General features: G+C 48.6%; 1 protein-coding gene across 14 annotated transcripts in view; it reads right to left on the reverse strand.

Moving 5' to 3' along the window:
* The window catches only part of caska (calcium/calmodulin-dependent serine protein kinase a), a 63,411-nt gene extending 47,230 nt beyond the window's left edge, over positions 1 to 16,181 (reverse strand). For 7 of the 14 annotated variants that reach the window (XM_062402193.1, XM_062402189.1, XM_062402186.1 and 4 more), the window contains exon 1: positions 15,462 to 16,179. In XM_062402193.1, coding sequence (XP_062258177.1) covers positions 15,462 to 15,520 — 59 coding nt within the window. In that variant the 5' untranslated portion in view covers positions 15,521 to 16,179. Of the gene's footprint in view, positions 1 to 15,461 lie in introns of all 14 variants that reach the window. The other 7 variants (XM_062402197.1, XM_062402195.1, XM_062402192.1 and 4 more) reach the window with 3 other exon arrangements.
* Positions 16,182 to 16,426: the final 245 nt, after the last annotated feature.

A 16,426-nucleotide genomic window follows, 5' to 3' on the forward strand; every position in this document is an offset into this window, starting at 1 on the left:
TTCTCACAGCGGTTCATCTGGAGCCGCATGGAGACGGACAGACAGCGGAGAGGGCAGGAGGGACATGTTAGAGTGTGTGTCTGTGTGTGTGTGTCTGTGTGTGGGAGAGAATCTGAAAGTGCACAGTGGTCAGCATATTGGCTCGGCCATTTCCTCCAAGCTTAGGACTATAAAACTTAATGATCCCACTGAACTGAGTACACACACACACACACCTTGCAGGCCTGATTTCACAGCCTCTGGTGAGTTGGGGGGGGGGGGCAGGATGTCTCCTCCCTGCCTCCTCCAATATCACACTCAGTTCAGTTGTGAGCATCCTTACATAACACTGCTCCACCAGAGTGAGAGTGTGTGTGTGTGTGTGTGTCACTGGACCATGAGGATCATCTCTCTGGTCAGTAATCACTGTTCTCAGCGATGTTCGGACAAAAAGACAAAACAAGGAAACACGAAACTCGAGCGAGTCAGAATGAGCAACACACACACACACACACACACACACACACACACACACACACACACACACACACACACACACACACACACACACACACACACACACACACACACACACACACACACACACACACACACACACACACACACACACACACACACACACACACACACACTTATATGTAAACTGTTATTACATCTACTTCCTTCATAAAAAGAGAAATATTTACTATGAGAAGACAGGAGAGGAAGAGAAGGAGAAGAGGAAGAGGAGAGGAAGAGGGGGAGAAGAGGAGAGGGAGAGGGGGAGAAGAGGAGAGGAAGGGGAGACAAGAGGAAGAGGAGAGGAAGAGGGGGAGAAGAGGAGAGCAGGGGGGTAGAGGAGAGGAGAGGAAGGGGAGACAAGAGGAAGAGGAGGGGAAGAGGTGGAGAAGAGGAAAAGGAGAGGAGAGTGGGAGGAGGAAAGAAGTGAAGAGGAGGAGTTCACAAGGCCTAAAACGTATATGTTTTGTGTTATTAACAATTATCTCATTAACCCTCAGTCACTGCTGCACAGATCTGACATCACGACATCAGAAGAACGACAGACGTGTCCAGTCGGAGGAAGTGGAGACATGTCCACCATCTTGATTTACAACCTCTGGAGAAACCTGTGATGGTCCCTGGTTTCAGGTGAAGACCTGGTGTCCCTCAGAGGACGTCTCTGATAACTGCTACTAGAGAAACAGGCTGCAGGCGTCCCACTGATGTGATTATCAGGGGAAGAGGAAGAGTAGAGGACCACAGAGAGGTGTTTTCATGACTGCACATGGATCCACGCTCCGTTAGTTCACCTCCTCTTTGTGTTCAGAGCTCTTCATCCTCCTCTTCTTCAAACTGCTTCCTCCTTTCATCCACAGTGCATGCTCCTGGACGCCTGCAGGCGGAGAGCGGCCCTGGGGGCATGAAAGGCATCACGCACACACACAGACACACACACACACGTTCCAAATGCTGTTTGTGTGTGTGTGTGTGTGTGTGTGTGTGTGTGTGTGTGTGTGTGTGTGTGTGTGTGTGTGTGTGTGTGTGTGTGTGTGTGTGTGTGCGCTGCAGTGTCATGGCAACACAGCGCTTGGATAAAGTAGTAAAGGTCAGAAAGTGTCAAGAAAAACAGAAAACCTGCATTTCACCAGGCAGCAATGAGTGTGTGTGTGTGTGTGTGTGTCTGTGTGTGTGTGTGAAAAGGTCACGCTCATGTCATTAAAGACAACCCTCAGCTCAGTCGAGCTCTGCAGAAACAATGACACTCAGTGTTTTTCTTCCTGAAACGTTCAGATGGTATTTTGTGATTTCAGACGTCACATTCAGGAGATTCAATCTATTTGTGATCCAGCCTGAGTCAGCATCAGCTCTCTGCAGCTCCACCAGGATCCAGGATCCAGAGGCTCAGACAAACGGCAAGAAACCAGATTCTGCCAAGTTCTCAGAAGGATTAAAAGGAAGTTGGCTGCCACTCTTCAGAGTTTAGTTTAGAGACGGTGTCGAGGCCTCGAGGTCAAACAGTGACGGAGAGGACAGGGACAGAGTTAAATTAAATACAAGTAGGGCAGTAAATATATTGAGGCTCAGTGAACTTGAGAAAATGCAGGTTAATCTCTGAGAAATGGGAAATATGGCAGATAAAGATCTATTTATCTTTATCTGCCCAGCCTCCGTCCTCCTTCCTCAGTCGATAGGAGGAGGAGAAGGAGGAGGGGGTGGACTCCTCGTCACACATCTCGACTGACGGGCCCTCGTTCTCCTCCTTCACACCACCTCCCTTCTCCTGCGGAGGTGGACGTGCATCCTGACAAGCTGCCTGACTTCCACACGTCCGCTCCAGACTCCTGCTTCTCACAGTCAGAGCCACGCATCCACATGGATCCTCATGCCAGCCGGTTCTCCTGCACCCAACCTCCGACCAGCAGCTGCACAGGGAGATCTGTGCTGCCCAGTTCACTGTGGGAGCGTGGCACAGAGGAAATCCTTTCTCTGGCCCTCAGTCAGTTCCTGTGCACATGTGGAGGCCTCTGATCTGCTCTCAGCACAGTTACAGCCTCCGTTCGCAAAAACAAGTCTCCCGGCGCCGTGATCGGACTTCAGGCTCCGGAGCTGCTGAGGAACTCAGCAGGACTCCGGAGCTGAGACAAAAGCTCTGACCTTTATCACGTCTGCAGCCGATCTCATTACACTGCTGGAGGTGTCCCAGAGCTGCATGAAGCCCCGGGGTCAAAGGGCACAGCAGCACTGTCAGGATGATACGCTCAGGGCTCAGCATGGGAACCAGGAGATGAGGAGGCTTCTCTCAGTCTCTGTAGAGAACCAGGTCGGACATATAGAGGTCAAGGTCTACATGATTAACAGACTCCACTATCTGTCCAGCTGGTGGGAGAAAGTGAAAACCTTCAGTGTCGTAGAAGAAATACTCTCCAGTTCTGAAGTGACTGATAACACAGCAGCATCTACACCCCCGACCGACCTGACACAAGGAGCTCCTCCCCCACCGGACGCTGACTGATCCAAACCACGAGTTCTAACACAAGAAAACACCACGAATACAATCTGCAATCTGAAAAACAACACACAATCTGAATTAAGCATAGATTTGCAATATCAATATTTACTTCCACCTAAATAGTTTAAACGACAGAGACAAGTCAACATCTACAGGAAACTTTCCAGTTAAGAGAGAAACTCAAACTGTGTGAAGACGTCTCAAGTATAAAATGGCCGACGTGTCCGAGGCCACTTCTTCCATTAGAAGCTCCTTCCAGAGTGTTTCACACTGAACTGAGTTGTTCACTACATTAGACGTATCATCGGATGGTGTGTGTTGTTACTACTGATCTGAGTCCAGCAGTACTCATCGTGTGCTTATGTCTCTTAATCCTCATCGGTGGCTGATGCCTGCACCAAAGCTAAGATTAGCCCACATACACACACACACACACACACACACACACACACACACACACACACAACACAACAAACTAAGAGATCACACACGCCTTGCATGAGCAGGGTGACACGACTTACACAGTCTGGGAAACCATATGCTGTGTGTGTGAGCAAGTGTGTGTGTTATGTGGGAACACGTGTGTTGTGTGTGTCAGCATGTGTGTGTTGTTTATCACACACAGTTGTAAAAGAGGAGGGTGTTAACCTATGATTCTCTGAGTTCTGAAACCACTGACTCCACAGTGTGTTCACATGAGCCCGACTGAGAGGGGCTGGATGTGTGTACGAGTGTGTCTGTGTGTGTGTGTGTGTGTCTGTGTGTGTGTAACTGTACAATGGGCCGGGAGCTCGGCTCAGTCAGATGCTGTAGCAGAGGTGAGAACTCAGAGGTTTCTAAACAAGTCCTGGGAAAACTGCCGAGTGGAGCTGATATTGTTGTGTGTGTGTCTGTGTGTGTGTGTCTGTGTGTGTGTGTTCTACTGTCTTTTTCTCCCCCCCTCACTAAATATCAGCTTTCTCCTCCCGCAGAAGACAACACATCCTCAGGACCTTTAGCTGAGAATCAATATTCATTCATAAGTGAATATTGATACCAAATATACTTTTAGTAATCAATATCTATTAATCCATTCGCTGCAGCTGATATCAAGACTCAACCTGCTGCAGATGGAATTTGATTTAATTTCTCTGAGCTCAGTGAATCGATGTGAAAGGATCTGATTCACAGTTGTGTTTGAAGACACATGTTGTTGTTACTGCTTCAGGGTTTCCACAGTTCATACTGTAACATACATTCATGGAAATCAACTCATTCCAAGAATTCAGTCAAACTGAATAGAGGTTTGATTCACAGATACATCATTTTACACTCAACCAGCTGACCTGAGATCAGCAGCAAACAGCAGAAAGGCGTGTCCTCAGATGCAGAGGGAACAGGGTCAATATTTGACCGTCTGAGTTAGTGTGTGTGTGTGAATAAAGTCAGCCAGTCACACACTGCGTCATATCTCCAGCAGACTGTTTGCTGTGTGAGCACCGACACCCCCGTCCCAGACCCGATGAACAAACAGGGATTTAACACCAGTGGCTTTTCACACGCTGGACACCAGTGACCACCAGTGACACAGAGTCGTAACGGAGCACCCACAGACCCACAGACCCACAAACCCACAGACCCACTCAGCACTGACACAGAACATATGCAGCTGAAGGCCGCCAGCCCCCCCGCAGTGCCCCAGATGGCGGGGGCGGAGGAGGCCAAGAAGTGACAGTGGCCTCGCTCCTTCCTCCTCACTGCGAGTCCTTCACCAGAAGCAGCATCAACACTGACGTAGACGCGATGACTAATGAAGACTCCATTCACACCAGCCACAGAGTGAGAGCAGAGAACAAATGTGAGACATTGTTCAAGGGCGCGAGTGGGAGTCGCACAAAACAGTCAGACGTGTTTGAGTGCGTGGGTCCACAGAGAAGAAAGAGAAGCCATCTTGAAACGCCACAACACAAAACGAGTCAGGAGCTGAATCATCGACTCCTCAAGCTCGAGTGCACAATGTTTATATTCACCTGCCAACGGGGGACTGGCTCAGAGTGGTTCTAGATATCGATTTTAGTTTTAAAAAATATATTTGCCACTATTTTTTCCCCCTGCCCTGTCACATGACATCACTATTACCCAAAAGTATGGACCGGACAACTCCCTTCACCACAGATGCTTTAAATACAACACAACTTTGTCAGGCCCTGATGCACTTTGTGTACAAGAACCAAATGAGGGGGGGGCATAAACAAATGGTTGTGATTAAACTTGTTCCGTGACCCCGCGGCACGTTTAATGAGCTGAGCGAGGGACCGAGAGGATGACGTACGACGCTGGCATTTTGTTTACATTACCTTTAACAGAGTCGTAAATAACAGTGGCATGGGGGGGGCTGAGGAGCAGTGACACACTCGGGAGGTGGGGAGGAGATGAAGAGAGAATTCAGGAGTTATGCAGCTTGAAGTCAGACAAGGTGGTTTCCCTGCGAACAGGCCACAGCGGGTCTTATTCTGTCTCTCAGTCCCAGTTGCTGTGAGAACGGGGCGGGGCCACGGAGCATGTGTCCCCCATCTGTCAGACAATATGTCAACACCGCCGTGCTCCCGGCTCAATGTGGCTGCGGTGCGTTCAGGTCCTAATTCTCCTCCGACTGGTTACTGCTTCCTGGCTTCATCTCATCGTCACCTCTCTTCGCCTGCGTCTCCTGTTTCTCTTTGTTTTGTTTCAGCTCCCCTGTCTCAGAGTCTGTGGGGGGGGGGGGGGGGGGGGACTGATCCAGAACTAGATGGCTCAGCATCTTCTTTTCTGGAAATGTGACTCAAACAGGGATGACTGGATTGATCGTGTTTCCTCCTGCCGTCCACGCACATGCACCGGCCCCCCCCCAGCTACCTACAGCACACGTCTCCTCTGCAGCTCCATGAAGGATTCATCACAGGTTTCAGGCTGCAGCACAAACTGCTTTGGTATTTGCAGGAGAATGTTCATTTCTGTTCAAATATACATACACATGTCTGTCCTGAGGGCATATTTAACATTATCTATATGACTTGTGCTCCTCACATGTGAACCAACATGAGATGATCAGATTCACCACAGAATGACGATGACAACTTCCAGCTGGATCTGATGGTTGAATGGGATCGTGTGTGTCTGTGTAGGGAGGGTGTGTAGAGCTGTGTGTGGGTGTGAGTCTGTACATTGACCTAAAATCAACAGTAAGTGTTAGCAACGCTTTCCTTCACGATGAGTGGTGGAGTCATGGGACTGATGAGAACCAATCAGGAAGAGAACATGGCGTCCGTCTGTCCAGATTAAAACACAACCACGAGTCTTCAAAGTTGACTCACTCGAGTGTAGAAGGTGCACGTGGACATGCTGCACACACAACACCAACACAGCCTGTAGCCATGTGTGTGTGTGTGTCATTTCATTCAACAGTCTGAGTCCAGTCAGTGACATGTAGAGGAAATCTTACATAATTGACTTTAATGAGCTGCAGCTGATCTGATCCACCACGCTCGGCCGCGGCTCACACGACCAAGAAAACTATTTATATTAAAGTTTGGTGAACACTGGAGCTTCAGGAAACCAGATCCAAAATGTGATCAAATTCTTTATCCTTTTATGTTGTTGTTTCCCACTAACGTCTTCTACTCTGCAGAAAATATCAAATATATAATCTTGAAGAGTTCTGAATCACCCCCTCACACCCTGACCAGCCAAGCAGCCTGTGAAGATGGAGTTTGTTACCTTCCCCCTTAACAGGCAGTAAGTTTTAATGGTCTTGTGCCTTGTTAGAGCCTGGAGGTTTTTACAGGTTAGTAAATAACTGACTGGCAGCGTAACACACTACACAATGCAGCTGCTAACAGGGCTCCACACACACTTGATACTACAGAGCTGCAGTCTATAGCTTCACATTATGTTTATGGGTTTTTCCTACATGTTAGGTCCCTGCAGTGCACAGAGACACATTCAATCCAGAGCAAACACAAAGTAAAAGAATCTGGCTTCGTTAGCCATCAACAGAAAGAGCCTTGATCTGACCCCTGATCTGCCTCTAGGTGCTACTCAGCAGTCAGTCATCTCACAGCGCTGCTTATTTAACATCATCCATAGTACCTGCTTTGATTGACAGGATGTCAGGATGTGTGACTGCAACAACACCAGCAGAGGTGAGACTTCTTCATTGGAAAAAGCCCAGAGAGAAGCAGTCCCATCCAAAGACCAGAAACTCCACCACATGACCAATCCACTGCAGCTCCAGATGTCCCCCTCACTCATAATGGGAATTTAAATCTCCTCTTAATTGACCTGCCTTGTTAAATGGAGGTTAATTTAATAAAAATGTGTTTTGCACACAACCATGGATGAAGGCGAGGAGACAGGAAGCACATGGGCTGATCTGCTACTTCCATAAATAACAGAAAATCTATGTGTGCTCAGATGGAGCTCTATAGAAACAGAAAGAGAAGCCGGCTGAATGGGGTGATAAAAATATCATCTGTTAGAGCAGTGGAGCTCCGGGCCTTCATGCCTGCTGCCATGAACAATGGACCTGCCGCTGTGAGAAACAAGCCCGAGGTTGGAAACAGCTCCACTTCCATTCGTCTTGCAGAACGCATTGTGCGTTTTACAATATCCAATTTTCTATTATTAAACTTGGTGAGCCTCAAGGATCCTTCCACGCTCATCCTAGATTCCTCTTGTTTCCTGTTTAAGCTCCGTCCTAATCCTCCCTGCTGATAGACCCTGATGTTCGAGGGTGGAGTGAAAGATTCCGTTTCAAATCAAAATGAAGAAAACTCTCAACTCGTCCACGCTGTTGTTCTGAGTCACATATTAACTGCTAAATAGGTTTTTGAATTTAAATGTATTATCATCCAAAATTCACCTCCTGTGCACCTTCCGTTGGAGGTTTACTGGGAACACCCAACCGGGAGGAGACCCCAGGGTAGACCAGGAACTGATGGGGGGGGGGGAGGAGCTGGAAAGTGTGGCCGGCTACCTCTGTGACCACAGTCAGACTGAAGCTGTAGCAAATGGATGGGTGGACGACACAAGTTCGATTTCCAGGGAACAATGGAGCTACTTCTCTTTTGGCTGCTAATTCCTACTTTTTCTCGGTTGAGTGAGACACAGAGAAACAGTTTCTCATCTACGAGACCAAACAAAACAAAACAAGGGCAGCGACCACAACAAACAAGAGAATTGCGTGTAAATGTGAGCATACATGGTTGTGCCATGTGATCGACTAGCGACCTGTCAAGGGTGAATCCCGCCTCCTGACCAATGTCAGCTGGGATTGGCTCCAGTCCCCCTGATGGCTGAAACTTTACTCTTAACTTCATCGCCAAACTCCATCCCCTTCAAAACGCCTGACCCTCGATCAGAACTGATTATTATTGTTCAGTTCCTCTCTTACATTACTGTGCAGAGCTTTAAATCCAGACCCGTCTGTCAGACCTGATTAAAGATCAAGCAGCAGACACTGCAGGTTGTGAGGTCTCTGGTTTAGCCTCTGTTCTTACTGAGCTGTACACCAGTCCGTCCACAGCTCCACAACCTGCACCAGCAGCTGTGTGGGAGCCAACGCACTTTGAATGAACCTGAACTATGCATCAGGCCTTTAGCTACAAACTGAAACAGCATGTGAAGGTTGGTGCAGTGAACACATGAAATCACTGCAGACGCGTGGCCACATGTGTCAGCCATGTTCAACCGGAGGATTCCTACCTTCAGATGGTGACCTCCCATTAGTTTCTCCTTTGAACATCTGCTCCCCGCATGAGAACCGACAGGACATGAGGTCACATGCTCAGCATTAGGTACAGACATTTATCTGAGTCAAGCCCAATCACCTCACACTTGGTTTATGAGTAAACTGACGCTCTGTGTGGGTTGGCAGCACGAACTCTATCGTCTTCAATCCTGTTGCTAAAGAGTTCCTGAAGCAGATTTCAGGTGTTCGAACTGGAAACGTTTTTCTCTGTGTGTTACATTGTGGGTTCACGTCTTTCTCTGTGTGTGACATTGTGGGTTAACGTCTTTTCTCTGTGTGTTACATTGTGGGTTCACGTCTTTCTCTGTGTGTTACATTGTGGGTTCACGTCTTTCTCTGTGTGTTACATTGTGGGTTCACGTCTTTCTCTGTGTGTTACATTGTGGGTTCACGTCTTTTCCCTGGGTTACATGAGGCAGTTCTTTCCACGAGGCCCCGGCTGTAACCCAGGTCACAGTATGTGCTTTGGCATGCAGCATGGAAATCCGTTTAGATTGAAAAGGCTCCTGCAGATCAACAGTAGTGAAAAATAATAAATCTTGGGGGAAAAACAGGAGGAGAGAATAAAACATACGAGTGGAATGTGATTGGCTGCATCAGCGACTTTCAGCAACAGAACCCTCCACTCGACAAATCAAAAACCACCAGTGGCAATAAACACAAGCAATCGCTATTCTGCAGTGATATCATATTTATCCATTAAACAAGAACACGGCAGAGAGCTGTGGGAGCCTTCACCGAGGTCTTCATGTGTTTCTGTGCTGCTAAAACTAATTATACACACATGACATCTTTGTAGGCGAGTGTTGAGACACACGTGGAGTCAGCTGGGAAATAATTTCATTAATAATGCATTAATGAAGGAACTGTTTCCCCTTGTTGGCTGAGAGGAACCTCCTGTGACCACACAGCACTCGCAGATGTAAAGAAATTAACTGGTGTGAGTCTGTTTTCTGATCTTTGTCTTATTTGACAGTGAAATAGTAATTAATTAAGAGTTTTTACACCATGCTAATCCACCACAGCTATAATGATGATTTAAATGTTACCGTCGTAGAACCGGTAACAGTGTCATCCCCAGTGGGGCGGGGGGGGGGAGAGGCTGCCGCTGCACAGATAACCAGAAAAGAATTTGCCTGCTTCGCCGATCTGACAACGGTGAAGCAGACTGCATCAAACTGGCCTCTGCTCCTCATCATCTGGAGAACATGACTGATTACTCCATTAGGGAGAAGGTCAGGTGTCACATTCTCCTTCTCTTTCCTCAAGCAAACAAGTGGTGCCATGAATACACAGCAGCCTCAGCAGGTTAAACACACATCTGTATATTTGGATGGTTAGTTGGTGATTTATATTACACCTAAAGTAAATATCCTTCTGTCTCTGTCTGGGAATGTCCCCGTCCGTTTCAGAGGTCGGGTTCTTTATGTTATTTTCAACAGGCAGCAGCGTTGGAGTTTATTAATCAAGCCACAAGCAGTATAGTTAAAAACATCTGTCTGTGTTTGAGCAGGAAGCATCAGTGTGACCCACAGAGGTTGATCCTCTGAGGGTCATGAACCAGACTCAACAGGACACACTGATCTGCTGGGGTCGTTTTCTCCAGCTTGATGAGGATGGTTAAATATTTTAGTGGTTGAGTGTGAGATCTCTCTGTTGTAGCATCTATGTGCAGGAAACAGCCTTTCAGCAGATTTTCCCTCCGAATCCCAACACTGAGCCTAAGATCGTACAACACACACACACACACAGACGCACAAACAAGCACCCGCCTTTGAGAGAACACACTGTGTGTTTTCCCTTGAGGGCGAGGACCCCATTCACACAACCACTACCACACTGTTGAAGCATTATGATCTCAAAAAGTCACATTTCATCATTTCAGTCCATTTATTAGGATGGAGTTATGGAGGATTTGATGGAGGAGGAACATCCTGGGAGTCGCTGCAGACGTCTGAACAGCCAATGAAAAGAGACAACACATAAAAGCTCCACTTGGCCGACGCCTTTCTTCAGACTGACCCAGAGAGTCTCTGCTGTGAAGACACCGGTCATGAGGAGTAAACCAAGCAGTGTGTGACCTACTGACCCACAGCCCATGGGTCTGATGGTGTCACACTCTGGGAGAATCATTAATGGAAAACCACTCATCAATTCATGAATGGAGAGAGGCTGGCTGGTCTGTGTGGCCCAGGAAGTCCCCCTCCTTCCTGGGCCACAGAGACCACATCCTACTAAAGAGCTGGGCCAAGACTTGAGACACGGCTACAGGAATCTGAATTAGTCACCACCGCTCCATCCCTGATTCGTCACAGTGATCACGTGACCCTTTTCCAGAAGAAAACAAACGGTATCGTGTTAAACTAACAGCTACATTGCTAACACTCTTTTACGTCTGTCCAAGAAAAGAAAGACCTGCTCTTACTTTCTAACCAACTCCAGAAGCTGCTTCCTGTTTTCACCTCACGACCTCATGGAACTAGAACACTGGTGCAGACAGAGACACTGGTCAGACTGGGTTAGAACACCCGTACTCACTAATCCAATCACAAGTCCTCAGCTGTAAATCCCGCCCTCAACAGACCCAAATGCTTCCTGAAGGCGTCCTGAGATCTGATCACAAAAAACAACTTGGAGGGGGCCTGGGACACATTAGGCTGAATTCTCTTCAGTGTGTGAAGGATGCTCAGCTGACAGGAGGATCTACACCATTATTTCCATATGGAGCAGGGAAGTGAGATCTGAAGTGTCCACAGGAGACACATTCAGGAACAATCTGAATGTCTGAACAGACGCTGTCCACTGGTGATTGGACCTCTCAGAATGTTAAAACCAGGTCCCACCGTGGCCAGAGAGGCTTTTTAAAATGAAATCATAGCCTCATGCTCAGCATTAGTCTGGAGAAACTAGCCTCAATGCTAATCGTGACCAAACCCAGCCCCAGGCCCGACGGGCTCCTGTAGTGGAGCGGCCTGTTCTGGTGTCATATTCAGCTTTTTATATATTCATCAAGGATTAAACTGTGAAAACATCCAAACTGCCACAGGGACGAAGGTGACACTCCCTCTACCTGAGGAGGAGACTCACACTAACACACCACAGCTGGAAAAGGCAGCAGTGAGCGTGTGTGTGTGTGTGTGTGTGTGTGTGTGTGTGTGTGTGTGTGTGTGTGTGTGTGTGTGTGTGTGTGTCGCTCTCTGTTTATCTCAGGGTGAAGTCAGTTCACTCCACGAGGTGAACGGGACACATGCACAGGAGATGGAGCGAGGCCTCCAGCTTTCATTCCCTGTCACTTCCTGGAACAGAACACACTGGACCACACAAACACAAGATCTGACAAATGCACAACATTACCACACATGCACATACCGGGGCCGAGAGTTATAATGACATTCAGGCGCCCAACCCCACCCCCCCACAAGCGTCCTCCTAAGGCATGCAGTATGCAAATGGGGGGTTATTTATTGCATTCACAGTGGAGCAGATCAGCTCCACGCTGATGCACGTTATGGGACCAAATGCCCATCATCAAATCCATGGTGAGTCCAAATCTTCAGGGGGAGAAGGTCACTGATCATTCAGCTTTAATATGAACTTAAATAATATTAACTGAGGGTGTAGACTGCTTTGTCATGTTACCGCCATGACATCATACTCAACTTAAATCTGGGAGACTGAGCATTTTCGGTCTGAGGCGCTAAAATCTCAGTTTCCTGTTGTCACTGAGCATCAACTGCAAAACGGTTGCAGGCTGCAGGGGCTGAGGCAAACAAAGACAAGCTGCATGCTTCTTTGCAGTTATTTTTTTATGCATAGCTTTGTGCGACGTCCTCTTCTGACAATAACACAGACCGTCACGCACAACTTTCCCCTCAAGGATGAACTGGAAACGAGGTCTCTTAAAGTCCAACTAATGGACTCCTTCCTTCCACGTGTCCCTGACCTCTCCTTCTCCCTCGTCCTCCTTCCTGACCCTCTTTTCATGTCCCCCCCCCATCCTCTCGTTGTTCTCGAGCCTCAGGACGCAGCAGCACAACGGGATCAGTTTGACGGTATCAAGTCAGATTTGTGCACCACGTTGCATGTATGTGGTCTACACACAGGATTTTTGGAGCTCCAAAAAAAAAATACAAGCACGGAACCAAATCCTGTGCGTGCATCCTCAAATGATGCATGTGTAGAGATGAGCACGCAAATACAGGGTGTTTTTTTTTCCTCCATGACGACAAAACACCAACATAAATCCAAATAAATCCAGTGAACACACACGAAGCAGAGATCATCACACTGCTCTCCAAGCACAGCTCAGAGGATGACCTATATTTAGGCCTGTGCCACCACGAGGGTCCAACCAGCAGAGAACATGCACGGGTACAAGGCTTTCACAGTGATGCATATCCTGACTGCACTGTTGTCATTGGCTTGAGTTTCTCTCTCCAGTCACTAGCAGGTTCCAGAACCACAGAGGGCACTTCAGAGCAGGACGACTGATAACAGGCCTCTGCGTCTCCAACTGTAAATTAAAGACAATCTGTTGAATGTAATGAGCGAGGGTTCATATTCAGAAAACTCAGACCAGGTGTGTTTGTGTTAGGCTGTGTGTGTGACAGACAGACACACACACAGACAGACAGACAGGAGGCTCTGCGCTTGTGTGCGTTTGAGTGAAAGACAAATAAATTGCCTGTGACTGTGTGAAACAAAGAGAAAAAAGAGTGCACACTGTTTTCAGGCTTGCCTCCACATGCAGTGTGCCGGGCAGGTCTTATCACCCTGTCAGGCAGTCAACCATCTCTGTGACACAGCAGAAGTCCCACAACCAGTCGGCCTGCTCTGCCTGTCAGGCCTGTCGGGAGCCCCGGTCACACGGAGCTTCTGTTGGAGCGCCCGGTGAAGAGCTTTATTCAGGACCAACCGTCTGGAGGACACGGCGGTCAGAGCACAAACACCTTCTCCTCTCACTCAACTGTCTCGGCTGGATGTGAAGACAGAGTGACGTCTGCCGCCTCCTTCTTGTGCTCGTGCCAGTATGGGGTTGGAAAGTCCCCAGGTGTGGTGCCGGCACAAAGACGAGTGCATTGATCTCCAGGATAACGACTGAGGAGGGAGGTGAGGTCATCAGACCGACACACGGGGGCTCGTGGACTGATCCTGCTGCTGCCATTTTCTCTTCCAACTCTTTTTTCTAACTGCTCCAGGTTGTTAGTCATCGCGGCAGCAGCACGGGGACGTTCACAACTCCCCGACTGTCACAACAGTCCACTTGGTTGCAATGGAACGCAATGACATGGACACATGTTAATGATATACTCAGCTTTGTCACCGCCCTCTTTTCTAAAGTAGGAGAACAACAGGAAGGTAATTGTGGCAATCACATTATAATTCACCTGTCACATTCCAAAGAGAAACTGTCCTCCCCGAGCCGCTTCACAGAGGTCTCTGCTCTGAGGTGGATTTATACTGCAGCTGTAATGTCCTCCTGTACTGGAGGAGTCTTTTTAATCATCCATCCGTCGTGCATTATGCATGTTCAAATATACTACAGGGTTAATGTGGGGTGTTGCACTACAGGGATTAATGATTATTAAAGGCAGCCGGGCTGGAAAGGTAGAGTCTCCAGTGCAGAAACAAGCCCTGCTCTCCTCTTACCAGAGCTGTGGACAATATTCCAAGTGGCCTGGCTCCTGAGTGAAACCTCCACAGTCACTAACGATGACCAGATGTGGTGTGTGTCTGTGTGTGTGTGTGTGTGGGTGTGTGTGTGTGTATGACTCACATTGGTCTGTTCCCTGCCCTTTAATCTCTGCAGTAAGTTGCCAACTGCCACTACAGGTCAGAGCACACAGCGTCATGCCAAAGTACTGTACAGGTCTGGAGCTGCGACCGCTACTAACACACAACCCGTGATGCAGGAGGAGGACACACACTGACACACGGAATAACACACATGCAACTGGGGAGGCAACAACTGTAATCACGACCACTGCGTCTGTCAGAGGCATGACAGCTTTGTATTTAACTGCTGTGGCTGCGTTCACTCGTTTCATTCCTTGTTTCCATCTTTAACACCGAGCGGGTCAGGACCAGTGAGGCTCACCAGAACCAAAGCCTGGTTCTGGTGAAGCAAACCCATTACAGAGGTACTGGTTCAGTTTAAGATGGGAATTATGTTCCTCATGAGAATAGCTGCACAAATGTGTGTTAAAAACATTAAAATATTATCAACAATATGGTGTAAAAGTGTGAATAAGATTTTAAATACACGTTTAATTATGATGATCGGCATCGGTTCTCACATACACACTGTGCACGTGTGTGTATGTGTATGGTATATGTGTGTATGTATGAATGATAGTGTTTGTAATGTGTGTATGTGAAGTGTGTTGGTGTATATGTGTTAGGTGTGTGTTTGTGTGTATGTATAGGTGTGTGTATGTGGTGTGTGTTGTGAATGTGCATTTGTATGGGTTGTATGTGTTTTTATGTATATGTATGCATTGTATATATATATATATATATTATATAAATGTTAATGGTATGTATGCGTGTATATATATGTGTATGGGGTGTATATTGTGTACGTGTGTGTGTGTGTGTACATGTGTGTGTCTTGTGGTGTTATGGACGAGCTGGTAAAAAGCCCCGGTGACGGTCCCGGTTCTAACCGGAGAAACGGCCTGATCTTCCCGCAGAGAGGACACTTACTTGCCGATGACCTCGCACAGCTCGTACACATCTTCAAACAGAATGTCGTCGTCCGCCATAGTCCGACCCGGGCTGGGGAGGATCGCTCCCCGCTCCCCAAATCTGTGCGTCCCACACGGAGGATTCTGCTAATCTCCAGATAAATGCAGCCCGGCGGAGGCCACGGGCAGACGGGCAGGCAGCACCGGCGGCTCCGGGCAGCGAGTCGGTCAGCACTTCCACACAGACGTGTCTAAATCCCGGTCGTTGCCTCCTGTCGTCGACCCCCCGCCCCCCATAAGAAAAAGCGCTGCGTCGCTGTGGGTGAGCCCGAGCTCAGTGATCCATTCTGGGGGAGTCCACCGGTTCGGCCCCGCCTCTCTGCTCCGAACAGCCTCCCGGTGTCAGAGGAGGAACCGAGCGAGCGGGACGGGGAATCAGAGACGTGTCCGCGGCTGCTGCTGCTCCTCGGTCGGCAGAGGGAGCGAAGTGTCCGGGCTCAGGCACCGGGCTGGTCCAGGTGGAGCGGCTACACGGAGCCCAACATCCCGGGCAGGGTGACGAGCCGCTGGCTGGACTTCACGCGGTCCTCCCGGCGGTGTAACCGACAGGACGGGTCTTCGCTCCGGGGAAAGCTCCGCTCTCCGGTTCCTTGAGCTGCGGCTCAACGAACGCTTTCCTGCGGCAGTGGGTGTTTAGTTCCCCCGGCCACCGGACGTCTATTCCCGCGAAGCCTCCAGAGAACCAGGCTCCTCCTCCTCCTCACACGGGGCTTATGGACGCTGCTCCGCCGGCCTCCATTCCGGCTCCGCACCCAGGAATCTCCTCTGAGGCCCACAGGCTGAGAGACAACATGGCGGCTCCAGAGCCACAGTTTCCTGAGGACTTGCGAAGTTTCCAACCGGAAGCTTTGGATGAATGAAGAGAGAATGAGAAATGTTTAAATTAATAAATTATATCAGCTGATGCTCACATCTTAAAGACTT

This window comes from Platichthys flesus, chromosome 13 (assembly GCF_949316205.1).
Source record: "Platichthys flesus chromosome 13, fPlaFle2.1, whole genome shotgun sequence".
Lineage (NCBI taxonomy): Eukaryota > Metazoa > Chordata > Actinopteri > Pleuronectiformes > Pleuronectidae > Platichthys > Platichthys flesus.